This window comes from Macrobrachium nipponense, chromosome 7 (genome assembly GCF_015104395.2).
Source record: "Macrobrachium nipponense isolate FS-2020 chromosome 7, ASM1510439v2, whole genome shotgun sequence".
Lineage (NCBI taxonomy): Eukaryota > Metazoa > Arthropoda > Malacostraca > Decapoda > Palaemonidae > Macrobrachium > Macrobrachium nipponense.
In genome coordinates, this window is record NC_061109.1 from 38,723,971 (window position 1) to 38,740,471 (window position 16,501).

Consider the following 16,501-nt stretch of genomic DNA (forward strand, 5'->3'; position numbering starts at 1 on the left):
AGAGAGAGAGAGAAGACGTTGCATTCGTCAGACGGAATTCAACGAGTGCAAAAAAGATGAGAGAGAGAGAGAGAGAGAGAGAGAGAGAGAGAGAGAGAGAGAGAGAGAGAGAGAGAGAATCCGTTCTTGTTCGTATGGACGGACACACTACGATGTTTTGTCCGTCTCGCCAAGTAAATCCACTAAAAGTGCGAGAGTGCCTGAGGCCCTTTGAAGCAATGGTGTGCTTCTTGCGTCACGGACTACCGAGGAATTTTTTTGCTCTCTCCATTACACAATCTTTCAAGGATCTGTTCCTCGTTTAGCTCTTTTTATCTGCCGTTTCATTCGTTCAAAGTTCCTCGTGCCTCTTTCCTAACAGATACTCGTTCAGTAAATCCTAATCGTCATTCTAGAACGAAGAGGCCGCCGTCGTTAACGCCGTAGAAGATAATCTGTTGGTGTTAAATAAAAACAAAACCAAAGTACATTAATGATAGAAAGGGAAAGGGGAACACGGGTGCGGCCTGCCAGACGCACGAGACTTTTCCACCATTGCCTAATGTAATTCCGCAGAGGAAGTGCGATGACTAAATCCTTATTGGTATTTCTACACGAGCTTGTGTTTTTTGCATCGTCTCGTATTTCGACCAAGATGGCAAAGTGTAACAGGTTGGCAGTGTTGTGAGGTACGACAACTTTTGTGTTCAGCGTTAAAGTCCTTTTGGGATGAGGTGTGTGTGTGTAAAAGTTTTAAGTGGATCTTTTTATTTGATTTTAAGGATTTCGGGACTGTAATATGTAGGCAGCTTTGGCAAAGGACATCCCCAACATACCGTTCTTGAAAGGTGAGTTTCCCTGTTCTTTATGAAGCGTTCACGAGTGACGCAATTAAATGACAAATGGCTGTTGTTGAGTGTAGTCTAAAATCGGGGGACACCCAAGACCCGACCCGCGATAAATGGAACCAATATGATGATGATGATGATGTTGGTAGCTGCTCGAACAGGGCAGGCAATACGGTCCTACCATTGGCATTGCCAGCCATTTGACTTACGCCGAATGTAAAGTTTGATTTGACCTGCTCGCATGCCCAGTCACATAGTCAGGCCTTTGCCTAATAGGGCGTCCCAAGCGCCAGGAGTTCCTTCCACTGAGGCCGACGGACGGACTTTCTGTAGTGTTGACTGTTAGGGCAGCCTCCCCTGGGTGGCTGGGTGCCTGCCTGGGGGAAGGCATCAGGTTTACTAGACGTAATTAATTTTTTTGAGCCTCGTCTGACACTGCTGATTTTCCGCGTGTGTATTTGGTGCCCCTGTTGTTGATCACTTAATTTCAGCAGAGCTCTCTGTCTGGGGGTATTCTGGTTAGGTGGGGCTATGAATGGCCCTTCAGTATTAGGGAGAGAGAGAGAGAGGAATGGACAAATGAAGGCACTCACTAAGGCATTCACAGGTGGCCGGAGAGGTTTCACATGCCCGGGTAGTCTAGTGGTGGTGGGAGGGGGTGTCGGGTGGCTGGGTGACAGGGCATATGAAATTCCTTTTCGCTGATGACCTCACCAACGTCTCCCCAACTCGCCCCCCTCCCCCCTTCGAGCAGTCTCTCTCTCTCTCTCTCTCTCTCTCTCTCTCTCTCTCTCTCTCTCTCTGTTAACTCCATTATGACACCAATAATTAAGTCCCCCAGAGATAGGAGCCGCGATCTATATTTTTATTTTTGTCCAACTTTCTGTTAAATGGAGCTTTCGTTTTCGACGCGCGATGCTATCTGTCAGTTTACTACATATTTATCTGCCATTTTTCCTGTCTCGTTTGATGTGTCTGTGTCCATCTTGTGTTTCAAACTCCCAGCAGTGTTTAGGCGTGAATGTCTTAGGCATGAACAAGCATAAACTGTGTAGACAAACATACACTGTTTTTGTGCGTCTTCTGTTGTTTTTGTCTTCTGTCGTATGTCTCTCAATTGTGTTCGTCCTGACTTATCCGCGAACACTTGTGCAGAAAGCGAGAGTGAATCTACCCGAACACTTGTGTACATACATTATCAGCAGCTGTACACTTCCGTAACATATGTAAGTTTAACTTAACGGTATTTTTAGTACTAACATTCCAATGAATGAGTAATGTTCACCATAAAAATAGATCTTTCTCTGTACTTGCAAATTATAACGTGAGAATAGGTTTGTATGCTGTTAAAAGTTCTTAATATTAGAACTGATATATTATTAAAAGTTCTTAATATTAGAACTGATATATTATTAAAAGTTCTTAATATTAGAACTGATATATTATCGTGGAGGTGAAATCGATATGTATCTTTGTATTTTCTGTTTTATGCCTTCGGTGAATAAGGGTGAATCGAGGTAGATGTTTGTTTCGTGCCAGTCGAGTATATCAACCTGTGTAATAGTAATAAGCTTATTGGGTAATCGTTTACACCATTTGAATGATAAACTAATTACAAGCTGTTGAACGAAGAGATGACAGAGTAAGTGCATCAGCAGTAATGAGTTTTTGTTAATTTTCTCATTTTTTTTTAATTAGTCGTTCTGATAGTAACGCCTACAGGCCTAAGTTAATTTTTCTGCGGTCTGTTTTTTCTACCATCGCTATATTGGTATTTCTATCTTTTCTATTTTTATTTTTATTTTTTTTTACGATGAGCGATTTATAAATGATCTCAATCACCGCTAAGCTTTTTTTATGGTGTGACGCCAGTTCGATAACCCAGTGGATCTTTCGTTTATGTAGTTGCGAAGTACGTAAGTTATAGTACTTTTTTTTCGTGCAAGAAGGATGGTTTGATTACAAATGAAAATTATTATTCATATATGAAAATAGGAATTTCATAATAATCACTCCAAAGATTAATTTGTATTACTTTGATTAGTTATCATTATTAAGGTTATCATATCGTCCATTTGGATGATTGGCTCAAGTTCTATAGGCTTAGTAATATAAATACGATTTAGGGTTAGGGGTTCATCCTCGTCCTTTTTGAATGTGTGTGTGTGTGTGTGTGTGTCCTCCAGCTCTGTTCCTTGTGAAAATACCATTTCAAGAGAAACAACGAATTATGACTTTCCTGAGCCACACCTTCGAAGAGTAAATGTTTGATAGCTAGATAGATTGTGCCATTTATATAAGAGGCGAATGTATGATTTTCCTGCCTCAACACGTGGCAGGTTTCGTTGTTTATTTATCCATATTGGATCTCTCCTAGAGAGTGACCCCCCAATGGTTTTAACCCGGTATGCATCCACCTTTGCGTCGTGTTTAGTATACCCCCGTTGGGGTGTGACCGTAAAAACAGAAGCAAAAGACTAAATATCATAAAGATGATGACCCCAAAAACCCAACTAATAATGGTCCTAGATATATATATATATATATATATATATATATATATATATATATAATATCTATATATATATATTAATAATATATGTAATATAATAGATATATATATATATATATATATATATATATATATATAGTATATATGGCGAAAGTCTTTAAGAGAATCTTCAGTGTATACTGAGGTATTACAGGGTATTGTTTTGTCACCTTAGCTGTTTACCACTCAAATTAATTTTATAAAGAGAAAAAGAAAAATGTGGTTGGAGATGTAAAAGAAGGTTTAGATCTGAGTAAACAGGAGATGACTGTCTTAGAATGCTCAAACACCACAAGATTTATAACCTTGTTTAACAGAATATACCAAACATTTAGAGAGATAGGACTGGAGGTGAGTCTAAGAAAAACAGAAGTAATAAGGACAGATTATGCATATTAGGATGAAATGACAGTAGATAGGGAAAAGATTAATGAAGTTCAATTTTTCAAATATTTAGGAACGAAAAAATCCAGTACTTATCATTTCTCTTGCATTTGAAGTTAGTGAAAGAATGAAAAAAAGGCAAATCAGATAATTGGCAAACTGAATAACGTAGAAAATAACATACGAAAGTAAGTCTACATCACTGTAGTACAAATGTATTGCTATACAGGCATGATGAATGGTGGTATGACAATGAAACTATGTCTAATACTTTTTCACACTTTAGATAAATCTTCAAGATGAATACTGGAAGTAGTACCTATGGTAGGCTAGAAAGAGAAATGGTGTCATGAAGAAACTTTGAGCTTTATAGGTAGATGAAATAAGGTTGGAGGGGAAATGGTAGTGACTAGGACATGTCTTTTGATATATCTATGTATATCTAGTATATTGTCACAACTTCAGCTTTCCACTTGAACTATTCATGAATTCCTAGTGATGAGGGCAACACATATTATCCGGTGGCTTTTGATTCATTTGTTCTTTGCAGTTAAGTGGTTATTTGCTATTGTTGTTGTTAGATATCCTGATGTGATTTGAAATAAGTAATGTTTTTGTTTAATTTAAACTTTGGTTTGATAATTCACCTCGTATATCTAATCTATTTTACCTGCATGAAGTGTTGCCCTCATCACTGGCAATTAATGAATAGTTCAAGTGGAAAGCTGAAGTTGTGACTATATATACATATATATAGATATATAATAATATAATAATATATATCATATATAGATATTAATATATTATATATATATATAAATTCTTGTATAGATAATAATAATAATAAGTAATATGATAATATATATATTAATTGCTAATAATAATAATAATAATAATAATAATAATAATAAATAATAATAATAATAATAAATGCTAATAAAAAAAGAAGCCCATAAAAACGCTAAAATATTGAAAGAAAGTACTATATTTCAGAGACTTGCTGTCTCTCTCTTCATCTACCTGAAGAGAGAGACAGCACGAGTCTGAAATATAGTACTTTCTTTCAATATTTTGCCGTTTTTTAAGGGCTTCTTTTTTTTAAATGGAATTCTGTTGTAACAGAACATTTTTACCAGTCATATATATATATATATATATATATATATATATATATACGTATATATATATTATATATACACACGTATATATACATACACAAACTATATATATATATATATATATATATATAATATATATATATATACACACACACACACACACACACACACACATATATATATATATATATATATATATATATATGTATATATATATATATATATAATTTTTATTTTATTGCCAGGCGTTTTACTCATTTTCTCTTTTTTCCAATTACCAGTACATACTGTATTTTAATAATTATATTTTTAACTATTTCTTTATGAAATGTATTACAGTATATATATGTATATATTTTTTTGCTTTTTTAATAACTGACCTCTTCTTTCTATATTTCCATTTGCCTTCAGTTAATTCTTTCTAATGACCACCATTGTTTGCAAGCTTAAATTTCAAATCGTTGGCCTCTGGGGGCTTGTTCCATATGAATAGGGTTCATCTTCTGAAAATAATAATAATAATAATAATAATAATAATAATAATAATAATAATAATAATAATAATAATAATAACTAATAATAATAATAATAACCTAATAATAATAATGATAATAATAATAATAATATTGCCCCTGAAGCTTTCGATGATAACAAGCAACAGTTGCTTGCTCAAAACAACGACGGTAATAATAAATAGCTAATTTATCCATTTATTGATGAAGAGTTTAGATTTTCGTCTCGGAAGCAATCTTAAGCAGGAGCTAAAGTGAGACTTGCTTGGTTAATGTGGCTCTGGAAATGATTTGTCTGTTATGCGCTTCTAAAAGGGCGATTTAAATCGTTACAAATCAAGGATCTGTATCGCTGTGATAGTCGTTAATGATAACCGTATCAACTCGTGCGTAAATTCGATAAAATGTCGGTAATTCAGATACAATGCTTTCCGGAAAGGAATTGTGGCATGGAAGATTCCGAATCGCCTTTTTTAATTTATTAATTTTTTTGTTTGTTTGTTAACAGGTAAATCGTACTGAAGTTGCTATCTCTCTCTCTCTCTCTCAGGTCTTCTCTCTCTCCTCCTCTCTCACTTTGTCCCTCAGTCTCTCTCCTCCTCCCTCTTCCTCTCAAGACTTTGTATCTCATAGAAAACTCTCTCAAGACTTGGTATCTCAGAAAAATTTCTCTCTCTCAAAACTTTGTATCTCATAGGAAACTCCCTCTCTCTCATCTCTCCTCCTCCTCTCTTCTCTCTCTCTCCTCTCTCTTCTCTCTCTCTCTCTCTAGGAAACTTTGAACTAATAATAGAAAACTCTCTCTCTCCCCCCCCCCCCCCTTTTTTTTTTTCTCCCTCTCTCTCCTCTCTCAAGACAATTTGTATCATGGAAACTCTCTCCCCCTCTCTCTCCTCTCCTCTCTCTCTCTCTCTCTTCTCTCTCTCTAGACTTTGTATATCATAGAAACTCTCTCTCTCCTTCTCTCTCTCTCTCTCCGAAACTGGTACTCTAGGGAAATCTCTCTCGCTCTCTCTCTCTTCTCTCTCTCTCCTCCTCTTCTCTCTCCTCTCTCTCTTCTCAAGACTTTGTTATCTCATAGAAGCTCTCTCTCTTTCTCCTCTCTCTCAAAGACTTTTTGGATCACATGGGAAACTCTCTCTTTTTTTTCTTCTCTCTTCAAAAGACTTTGTATTCATAGGGAAGCTCTCTCTCTCTCTCTCTCTCTCCCTCTCCTCCTCTCTCTCTCTCCTCTCTCTCTCTCTCAAGGACTTTGTAATCCATAGGAAACTCTCCTCCTCTCTTCAAGGACTTGTATCTCATAGGAAACTCTCCTCCCTCTCTCTCTCAAGAACTTTGTATCTCATGGGAAACTCTCTCTCTCTCCTCTCTCCTCTTCTCTCTCCTCTCCTCTCTCTCTCCTCTCACTGCCTCTTCTCTCTCCTTCTCTCTCAAGAACTTTGTATCTCAATTAGGAAAACTTTCCTATTCTCTTCTCTCTCCTTCAAGGAACATTGTATCTCATTGGGAAACTCTCTCTCCTCATCTCAAGACTTTGTATTCATAGGAAACTTTCTCTCCTTCCTTCTTCTCCAAGACTTTGTATCTCATAGGGAAACTCTTCTCCTCTCTTTCTCTCTCAAGAATGGTGATTTATCAAGGAAACCTTTCTCTCCTCTCTCTTTCCTCTCTCTCTTGCTTTTCTCTCTCTCTCTCTTCTTTCTCTAGGAAACTCTCTCTCTCTCTCGCTTTCTCTCTCTCTCCTCTCTCTAGACGTTGAAATATAGTAAACATAGAAAACTCCTCTCCTCCTCTCTCTCTCTCTCTCAAGACTTTGTATCTCATAGAAAACTCTCATCTCTCTCTCTCTCTCTCTCTCTCTCTCTCTCTCTCTAAGACTTTTGTATCTCATGGAAAACTCTCTCTCTCTCTCTCTCTCTCTAATTTATCTCTCAAAAGACTTTGTATCTCATAGGAAACTCTCTTCTCTCTCTCCCTCGTCTCTCTAAGAAACTGTATATCATAAGGCAAAAAACTCTCTCTCTCTCTCTCTCTCAAGACTTTGTGGTTATCTCCATGAGAAAAACTCTCTCTCCTCTCTCTCTCTCTCTCTATCTCTCTCTTCTTAATACTTTCTCAATCTCAGGAACTTTGTATCCTCATAGGAAACTCTCTCTCTCTCTCTCTCTCTCTCTAAAAGAAACTTTGTATCTCATAGAAACTCTCTCTCTCTCTCTCTCTCTCTCTCTCTCTCTCTCTAATTTCTCAAAAGACTTTGTATCTCATAGGAAACTCTCTCTCTCTCTCTCTCTCTCTCTCAGACTTTCTAGGTATCTCATAGGAAAACTCTCTCTCTCTCTCTCTCTCTCTCTCTCTTTCAAGACTTTTGTATATACTCATAGAAAACTCTCTATTCTCTCAATCTCTCTCGCTCTACGCTCTCTTCTCTCTCTCTCTCTCTCTCTCAGACTTTTTATTTCAATAGGAAACTCTCTATCTCCTCTCTCTCTCCAAGACTTTCTGTATACCTCATAGGAAAACTCTCTCTCTCCTCTCTCTCCTCCTCTCTCTACCTTTGTTCTCATAGGCCTCTCCCTCTCTCTCTCTTCTTTCGTCTCTCTCCTCTCTCTCCTGCTTCTCGGAAAGACTTTTGTATCTATAGGAAACTCTCCCTCTCTCTCTCTCTCTCTCTCTCCTTCGCTTTGTATCTCTGGTTCTCTCTCTCTTCGTCTCTCTTCTCCTCCTCTTCTCAAGACTTTTTGGTATATCCATTTAGGAAACTCTCTCTCTCTCTCCTCTCTCCTCGTCTTGCTCTCTCTACTCTCTCTTTCCCCTTTCAAGACTTTGTTGGTATCTTAATAGGAAACTCTTGCTCTCCTTCCCCTTCCCCTCTCCTCCTCCTTCAAGAAACTTTTTTGGTAAATCTCAATAGGAAACTTCTCTCCTCCTTCCCTTCTCTCTTCCTTCCTTTTTCAAGACTTTTTTTGTAAAATCTCATAGGAAAAAAACTCCTCTCTTCCCTTCCTCTTTCTTCTTCCCTCTTTTCCAAAAAAAAGACGTTTTTTTTTTTGTTCTCATAGAAACTCTCCTCTCTCTTCTTCCTCTCCGTCTTGTCCTTTCAAAGACTTTGTTATTCTTAATAGGAAAAACTCTCCTCTCCTTTTTTCCGCCTCCTCTCTTCCTTTTCAGACTTTTTGTAATCTCATTAGAAAACTCCCCCCCCTTTTTCGTTCTTCCTTTCTCTCCTCCTCTCTTCTCAAGGACCCCTTTTTTTTGGTAAATCTTCCCATAGGAAACTCCCCTTTCCTCCCCCTCTCTCCTTCTTTAGACTTTGTACCTCATAGGAAAAAAAGACTTCTTCCCTCCTTCCTCTTCTCTCCCTTCTCTCTCTCCTCTCTCTCTCTCTCTCAAGACTTTGTATCTTTCATAGAACTCTCTCCTCTCTCTCTCTCTCTCTCCTCTCTAAACAAGAACTTTTGTATCTCAATAGGAAAAACTCTCTCTCTCTCGTCCTCCTCTCCTCTCTCTCGCAAGACTTTGTATCCCCCTCATAGAAACTCCTCTCTCTCCTCTCTCGTCTCCCTCCTCCCCTCTCTCTCTCCTCTCTCTCTCTCATCTCTCAAGACGTTTTTTATTTCATAGGAAACTCTCCCCTCTCTCTCTCTCTCTCTCAAAAAGACTTTGTATCTTCCCCCCCATAGGAAACCTTCCCTCTCTCTTTCTCCTCCTCTCTCTCTCTCTCTCTCTCTCAAGACCTTTGTATCCTTCAATAGGAAACTCCTCTCTCTCTCTCTTCTCTCTCTCCAACTTTGTATCTCATAGGAAAAAACCTCCCTTTTCCCCTCTCCTTCTCCTCTCTCTCCTCAATCTCTCTCTCTCTCCACTCTCATCTCCCCCCCCCCCCCCTTTTTTTCTTCTCTCTCTCAAGAACTTTTTTATCTCATGTAAACTCTTCCTCTCTCTCTCTCTCTCTCTCTCTCTCTCTCTAGACTTTGTATATCATAGGACACTCTCTCTCTCCTCTCTTCTTTCCCTTCCTCCCCCTTTCCTCGTTCTCTCTTCTCCCCTCTCTCTTCTCTCCTCCTCTCCCTCTCTCTATCCAAGACTTTTGTGTAATCTCACCATAGGGAAAAACCTCTCCTCTCAACTTTGGGGTAAAATGCTCCAAATAGGAAACTCCCTCCTCTCTCTCCTCTTCTTCCCTCCTTCTCTCTCTCTCCTTCTCCTCCCTCTCCTCATCCCTCTCCCTCCCTCCCTCTCACTCAAGAAACTTTTTTTTTGTAATCTCCCAAATAAGTAAAGCCATTCCTTGCTTTGGTGAAAACGTAAACCCGCCCGTGAAGGTGAAAAAACAACAATAAAGTCAAACAGATCATCGGTGATAAGAAATTTAGTAGGGTGGAAAAATTAGTAAAGGATAAAGCGTCTCTAAGGTTAGTTTTATCAAGTGTAATACTAATAAATCAGAACAAGATGGCAGTAAGTTCCAACTGCGGGAAAAGGTGGCGTAATTTGGCGTGTTTAGCAGATTCGCAATACGATGAGGTAGCAGGAAGGGAACTGGCATTTCTCATCTATGAAATCAGCAACAGTCCTAACCAAAAAGATACAAAAGCATTCATAGATATATTAGAAGGATATAATCCTTCAAACTGGAACAAATCTAATGAAAACATCTTGAAAATAATTGAAGAAGTTCCAAATAAAATCCAAGTGGTCAAGAGACTCATAAAGAAAATATACATAAACCAACATATTCCGACAAAGAAAATGAATAAGGTGAATCTTGTGAATATCCTAATGATGCATTAGGAAAAAGAATGCCAAAAGCATGCAAACTGTGTAAGGTTTGGTATAGCATAGTCAATCCACAAAACCTAATCAGAAAATGTGCTGCATGCAACATTCCGACCCATCCACAGTGTGCTGAGGTAATACAAGATTTGAGAAAAGATACAAAGAATTTTTTTTTGTTTCACATGTCTAATCATGGATAGACAATGTTATTAAATCAAGATTGAATGTACAAATAGTTGAGGATGAAGAAGAAGAGGAAGGAAGAAGAAGAAGAAAAAGAAGAAGAGGAAAACGGAAGAAGTAAACAAAAATGAAATGACAGAAAAAAATAAGGAAAAACAAAGAACAAGATAAAAGTATGGATGCAGAGATACTCATTGATACTACATATGAGGGCAATAAAGCAGCATACCTTACGAAGAAATAAATTACGATATGACAACAGAAAAGCAAATCCCGAAGAGGCTCTACCCAGATCTATACAATGACGGGAAAGAGGAAAAAATAGACAAGAAAGACAAAATCTGCAACCTTTTGAAAAGAGGGAATTGCAGATTTGGAGAAAGATGTTACTACAAACATCCTAAGAGATATGTCAAAAACTATGAAATATATGGTAAATGTGCATACTTAGATGGATATGGGGACATGATTGCAGAGATCTGCATCCAAAATATGTAAAAAAACCTAAAAGAAGGAAAAGGATGTAAGTTCGACAAAAAATGCAAATATATGCACCCTGTAGCCATGAATCATAATCAAATAAATAACCAACCAAGTAATAAAATCCAAAATAAGAAAGAAACAAATAAAGAGAGAAATCAAGAATATCAGGTAAAAGAGAAAAGCAAACCACCAATGGATATGCAGATGTCAGCAAAAAATTTCAAAGCATCAGCTCCGAAATTCTACTCAAGAGATAATAACTGTATTTATTATTATGCAACGAGGTATCTTGCTAGAAACGGGAGGAAAATTGCAATATTCCAGTACACAAAATGAATAATTATGATGAAGGAAGACACAAATTAATAATTATGAATAAGGAAGATCAAATATTATGGAAAAGTTGGATTTTTTAATGTCAGAATTTCTGGTGGTGAAATGAAAAAAAGAACAACATACCAGAACAGGAAAGAGACATGGGAAAATCCTTATTACTATCAGTATTAAATGAAGGAGAAAACACGCAAACCATCATAGTGATGAATGCACAGGGTTTAGTTACGAGTAACTCAAAAAGAAAAATAGAGTACTTAGAAGAACTAACCCAAAACTGAAAAGAAAATAGATATAATGAATATAAGTGAAACCTGGTATTCCCAAGAGACTGGGAATGATGATCAAATAAAAGGGTTCCAAACTTATAGATCATAGAAAAAAAAATAGGAATCAAGGGGGAACCGCAATATATGGGAAAGACAAAAAACAAGGAAAAATATATGAGAAATATAGTAACTCAGAATGTGAACTAATAGCGGTAGAATTTGAATCAGAAAAATTGATGAAACATAGTAATATATAGACTCCTAATACTTAAAGAGTTTGACTTAATAATTGAAAAATTGGATGATATATGTAGAAATCACAAGGACTGGACTATTCTCCTATCTGGTGACTTCAACTTTCCTTTCGTAGAATGGAAAGAACGAATAGGAGATTGTGTTGTACTTATACATATAAAAAAGAGAGAATAGTAGTGCAGAAGATAAGAGGCAATTTGAAAAGCTATTAGATATGCTATTAGAATACAACATTCAACAAATAAATCACCTGCCAACAAGAAAGGAAAATACTTTAGACCTAGTATTTGTGAACGAGATGAATTATGTTAAAGAAATAATAGTTTATAATGCGAGTATTTCAGACCATAATGTCATAGAATTAACAGTCCATTCAAAGCAAGTGAAAATAGAGATAAGCAAGAAACGAAAAAGTGGGAAGGATATGGAAATACAACTTCTACAGTAAAAATATAAAAATGGTCAGAAATTAATGAAGAATTAAACAAAGATTGGGATAACATTTTCGTAAGTGATGACATAAGGGTAAATACGGAGATATTATATAAAATATTGGAGAAAATATAGTGGAAAAATACTATACCGAAGAAGAAAAGTAAACATCATTTCATGCATACCAAGAGACAGAAGGATCTTGTTCCAGAAAATCAGAAAGTGGAAAAAAGGTCTTGCAAAAGAAAAAATGCATGGAAAGTTATAGAACTAAAAAGTAAGATAGAAATGCCAGAACAAAAAGATTATACAATCAAAAGAAAATGAAACGGGACTTGGAAGAAAAAACCCTATTAAATATCAAGCAAAACCCCAAACTATTATACTCATATCGAAGAAGATGAATAAAAAGAAGAATAGAAATAGGCCCTCTGAGAATTGAAGGGAGATTAACGAATGAAAAAAAAAAAAAAAAAAAAAAAAAAAAAAGGAAATTTGCAACATACTGGCAGAACGATATAAGAGAGAATTCACCCTAGAATAGATAATGAAGATAATGATATAGAAGTAAGGGAATGGAAAATAGTGAATATTTAGCTGACATAGAAATTAATGAAGCTGATATTGTGCAGGCAATTAATGAAATTAAAAATGGAGCTGCTGCAGGGCCGGATGGAGTCCCCTGCTATTTTGTTAAAGAAAGTAGTTCATTCTATCGCAAAGCCACTTGCAATATTATTAAGACAAAGTGTAGATCAGGCAAGATTTATGATGAGCACAATTAGCATATATCACCCCTACTTTCAAAAGTGGATCAAGACTAGAGGCAAGTAATTATAGGCCTGTGAGTCTAACATCACATATTATGAAAGTGTAAGAAACCGGGTAATGAGAAAAATATTATGAAACATTTAATAAAAAATAATTTTTTGTTTAATAAAGGACAACATGGTTTCGTACCCGGAAAAAGTACACAAACCCAACTGTTAGTCCACCGTGAGAACATATTCAAAAATATGAAAAGCGGAAATGAAACAGATGTGGTTTATCTAGACTTTGCAAAAGAAGCTTTTGACAAAGTAGACCATAATATATTAGCAAAGAAAATTAGAAAACACAATATCGTGGATAAAGTAGGAAGATGGTTAAAAGAATTTTTACACAACAGAAAACAGATAGTTATTGCAAACGATGAGAAATCGGATGAAACCAAGGTAATATCCGGTGTGCCACAAGGTACGGTGCTAGCTGCAATATTGTTTGTTATTATGATTGAAGACATAGACAGTAATGTTAAGGATTCGGTAGTGAGTAGTTTCGCAGATGACACAAGAATAAGTAGAGAAATTACTTGTGATGAAGATAGGAACGCTCTACAAAGAGACCTTAACAAAGTATATGATTGGGCAGAGGCAAATAGGATGGTATTTAACTCTGATAAATTTGAATCAATAAATTATGGAGACAGAGAAGGAAAGCTATATGCATATAGGGGACCTAATAATGAGACCATCACAAATAAGGAAGCAGTTAAAGACCTTGGTGTGATGATGAATAGGAACATGTTATGCAATGATCAAATAGCAACTCTGTTGGCAAAATGTAAAGCAAAAATGGGAATGTTGTTACGGCACTTCAAAACAAGAAAAGCTGAACACATGATTATGCTTTATAAAACATATGTTCGTAGTCCACTTGAATATTGCAATATGATATGGTACCCACACTATCAAAAGGATATTGCACAAATAGAGAGTAGGTACAAGGTCCTTTACAGCTAGAATACAAGAAGTTAAGGACCTAGACTACTGGGAAAGACTACAATTCTTAAATTAATTAGATAGTCTAGAAAGAGAAAGAGAACGCTACATGATAATTCAGGCATGGAAACAGATAGAAGAATAACAGAAAATATCATGGCAACTAAAAATATCAGAAAGAGCAAGCAGAGGTAGATTAATAGTGCCCAAAACTATACAGGAAAAATAAGGAAAGCACACAGGACATTAATCCACTACGCACCAGCATCGATAATGCAGCGTCTATTCAATGCGTTGCCAGCTCATCTGATGAATATATCAGGAGTGAGCGTAGATGTGTTTAAGAATAAGCTCGACAAATATCTAAACTGCATCCCAGACCATCCAAGATTGGAAGATGCAAATATACCGGAAGATGTACTAGCAACTCTCTGGTAGACTTATAGCGCCTCACACTGAGGGACCTGGGCAACCCGAACGAACTAAGTAAGTAAGGTAAGGTCTCTCTCTCGGTCTCTCTCAAACTTTGGTATCTCATAGGAAAACTTTCTCTCTCTCTCTCTCTCTATCTCTCTCTCTCTAGACTTTGTATATCATAGAAAAACTCCTATCGCCCTCTCTCTCTCTCCTCTCTCTCTCTCAAGACTTTGTATCTCATAGGAAACTCTCTCTCTCCTCTCTCTCTCTCTCTCAAGACTTTGTATCTCATAGGAAACTCTCTCTCTCTCTCTCTCTCTCTCTCAAGACTTTGTATCTCATAGGAAACTCTCTCTCTTCTCTCTCTCAAGACTTTGTATCTCATAGGAAAATCTCTCTCTCTCCTCTCTCTCTCTCTCTCTCAAGACTTTGTATCTCATAGGAAACTCTCTCTCTCTTCTCTCTCTCTCAAGACTTTGTATCTCATAGGAAACTCTCTCTCTCTCTCTCTCTCTCTCTCTCTCAAGACTTTGTATCTCATAGGAAACTCTCTCTTCTCTCTCTCTCTCTACTCTTCTCTCTCTAGACTTTGTATCTCATAGGAAAACTCTCTCTCCTCCCTCTCTCTCTCTCCTCCAAGACTGTATGTCAATAGGAAACTCTCTCTCCTCTCTCTCTCTCTCTTCTCTCTCTCTTCTCTCTAATCCTCTCTCTCCCTCGCTCTACTCTCTCAAAAAACTGTATCCTAAGGAAACTTTCTCTCTCTCTCTCTCTCTCTCTCTCTCTCTCTTCGACTTTGTATATCATAGAAACAATCTCTCTCTCTCCCTCTCTCTTTTCTTTTTACTCTCTCCTCTCTCAAGACTTTGTTATCATAGGAAACTCTCTCTCTCTCTCTCTCTCTCTAAGACTTTGTATCTCATAGACTCTCTCTATTCAATTTAGGAAAATCTCTCTCTCTCTCTCTCTCCTCTCTCAAGACTTTGTATCTCATGGAAACTCTCTCGCTCTCTCTCTCATCTCTCTCCTTGTCTCTCCATCTCCCTCTTCTCTTCTCCTCCTCAGACTTTGTATCTCATAGGGAACACTTCTCTCTCATTCTTTGTCTCTCAAGACTTTATATCTCCATCAGGAAACTCTCTACCTTCCTTCTACTCTCTCTCTGAAGACTTTGTATCTCATAGGAAAACTCTCCTCTCTCCTTCTCTGATCTCTCTCTCTAAGACTTTGTGTTCTCATAGGAAACTCCCTCCTTCCTTCTCTCTCTCTTCTGAAGACTTTGGTATCGTCCATAGGAAACGCTCCTCTCTCCTTCTTCTTTCCTCTCTCCAATAACTTTGTCTCTCATAGGCAAACTCCCTCTCTCTCAGCCTGTTATCCTCATAGGAAACTCCTCTCCTTCTCTTTCTCTCTGCAAGATTTGGTCTCTCATTAGGAACCTCCTCTCATCTCTCTCTCTCTCTCCTCTCTCTCTCAATCTCTCCGTCCTCTCCTCTCTCTCTCTTTAAGACTTGGTAATCTCATAGGAAACTCACTCTCTCCTTCTTCTACTCTCTCAAGACTTTGTATCTCATAGGAAACTCTCTTCTCTCTCTCTCATTCCTCTCGCTCTCTCTCTCTCTCTCTCTCTCGTCTCAATACTTGTATCTCATAGGAAACTCTCTCTCTCCTTCTCTCTCTCAAGACTTTGTATCTCATAGGAAACTCTCTCTCTCCTTCTCTCTTTCAAGACTTTGTATCTCATAGGAAACTCTCTCTCTCAAGACTTTTTATCTCATAGGAAACTCTCTCTCTCTCAAGACTTTGTGTATCCTCAATAGGTAACTCTCTTCTTCTCAAGAACTTTGTATCTCATGAGGAAACTCTCATCTCTCCTCAAGAACTTTGTATCATCAAAGGAAACTCTCATCTCTCTCTTCAATAGACTGTATCTCATAGGAAACTCTCTCCTCTCAATCTCTTTTGTATCAACATAGGAAAATCTCTCTCTCCTTCTCTCTCTCTCTCTCTCAAGACTGTATCTCATAGGAAACTCTATCTCTCCTTCTCTCTCTCTCTCAAGACTTTGTATCTCATAGGAAACTCTCTCTCCTTCTCTCTCTCTCTTTCAAGACTTTGTATCTCATAGGAAACTCTCTCTCTCTCTCAAGACTTTGCATCTCATAGGAAACTCACTCTCTCCTTCTCTCTCTCTCTCTCTC

General features: G+C 37.2%; 1 protein-coding gene across 5 annotated transcripts in view; it reads left to right on the top strand.

Annotated features, from left to right (window-relative positions):
• The first annotated feature begins 163 nt into the window (after positions 1-163).
• LOC135217322 (mucin-2-like) overlaps positions 164-16,501 on the top strand; it is a 46,202-nt gene continuing 29,864 nt past the window's right edge. Inside the window, exon 1 of one of the 5 annotated variants that reach the window (XM_064253115.1) lies at positions 164-668. Coding sequence is in view for 2 of the 5 variants with exons in the window: in XM_064253116.1 (XP_064109186.1) it covers positions 2,052-2,053 (2 nt within the window). In the remaining 3 variants the exon portion in view is untranslated. The other 4 variants (XM_064253113.1, XM_064253114.1, XM_064253116.1 and 1 more) reach the window with 4 other exon arrangements.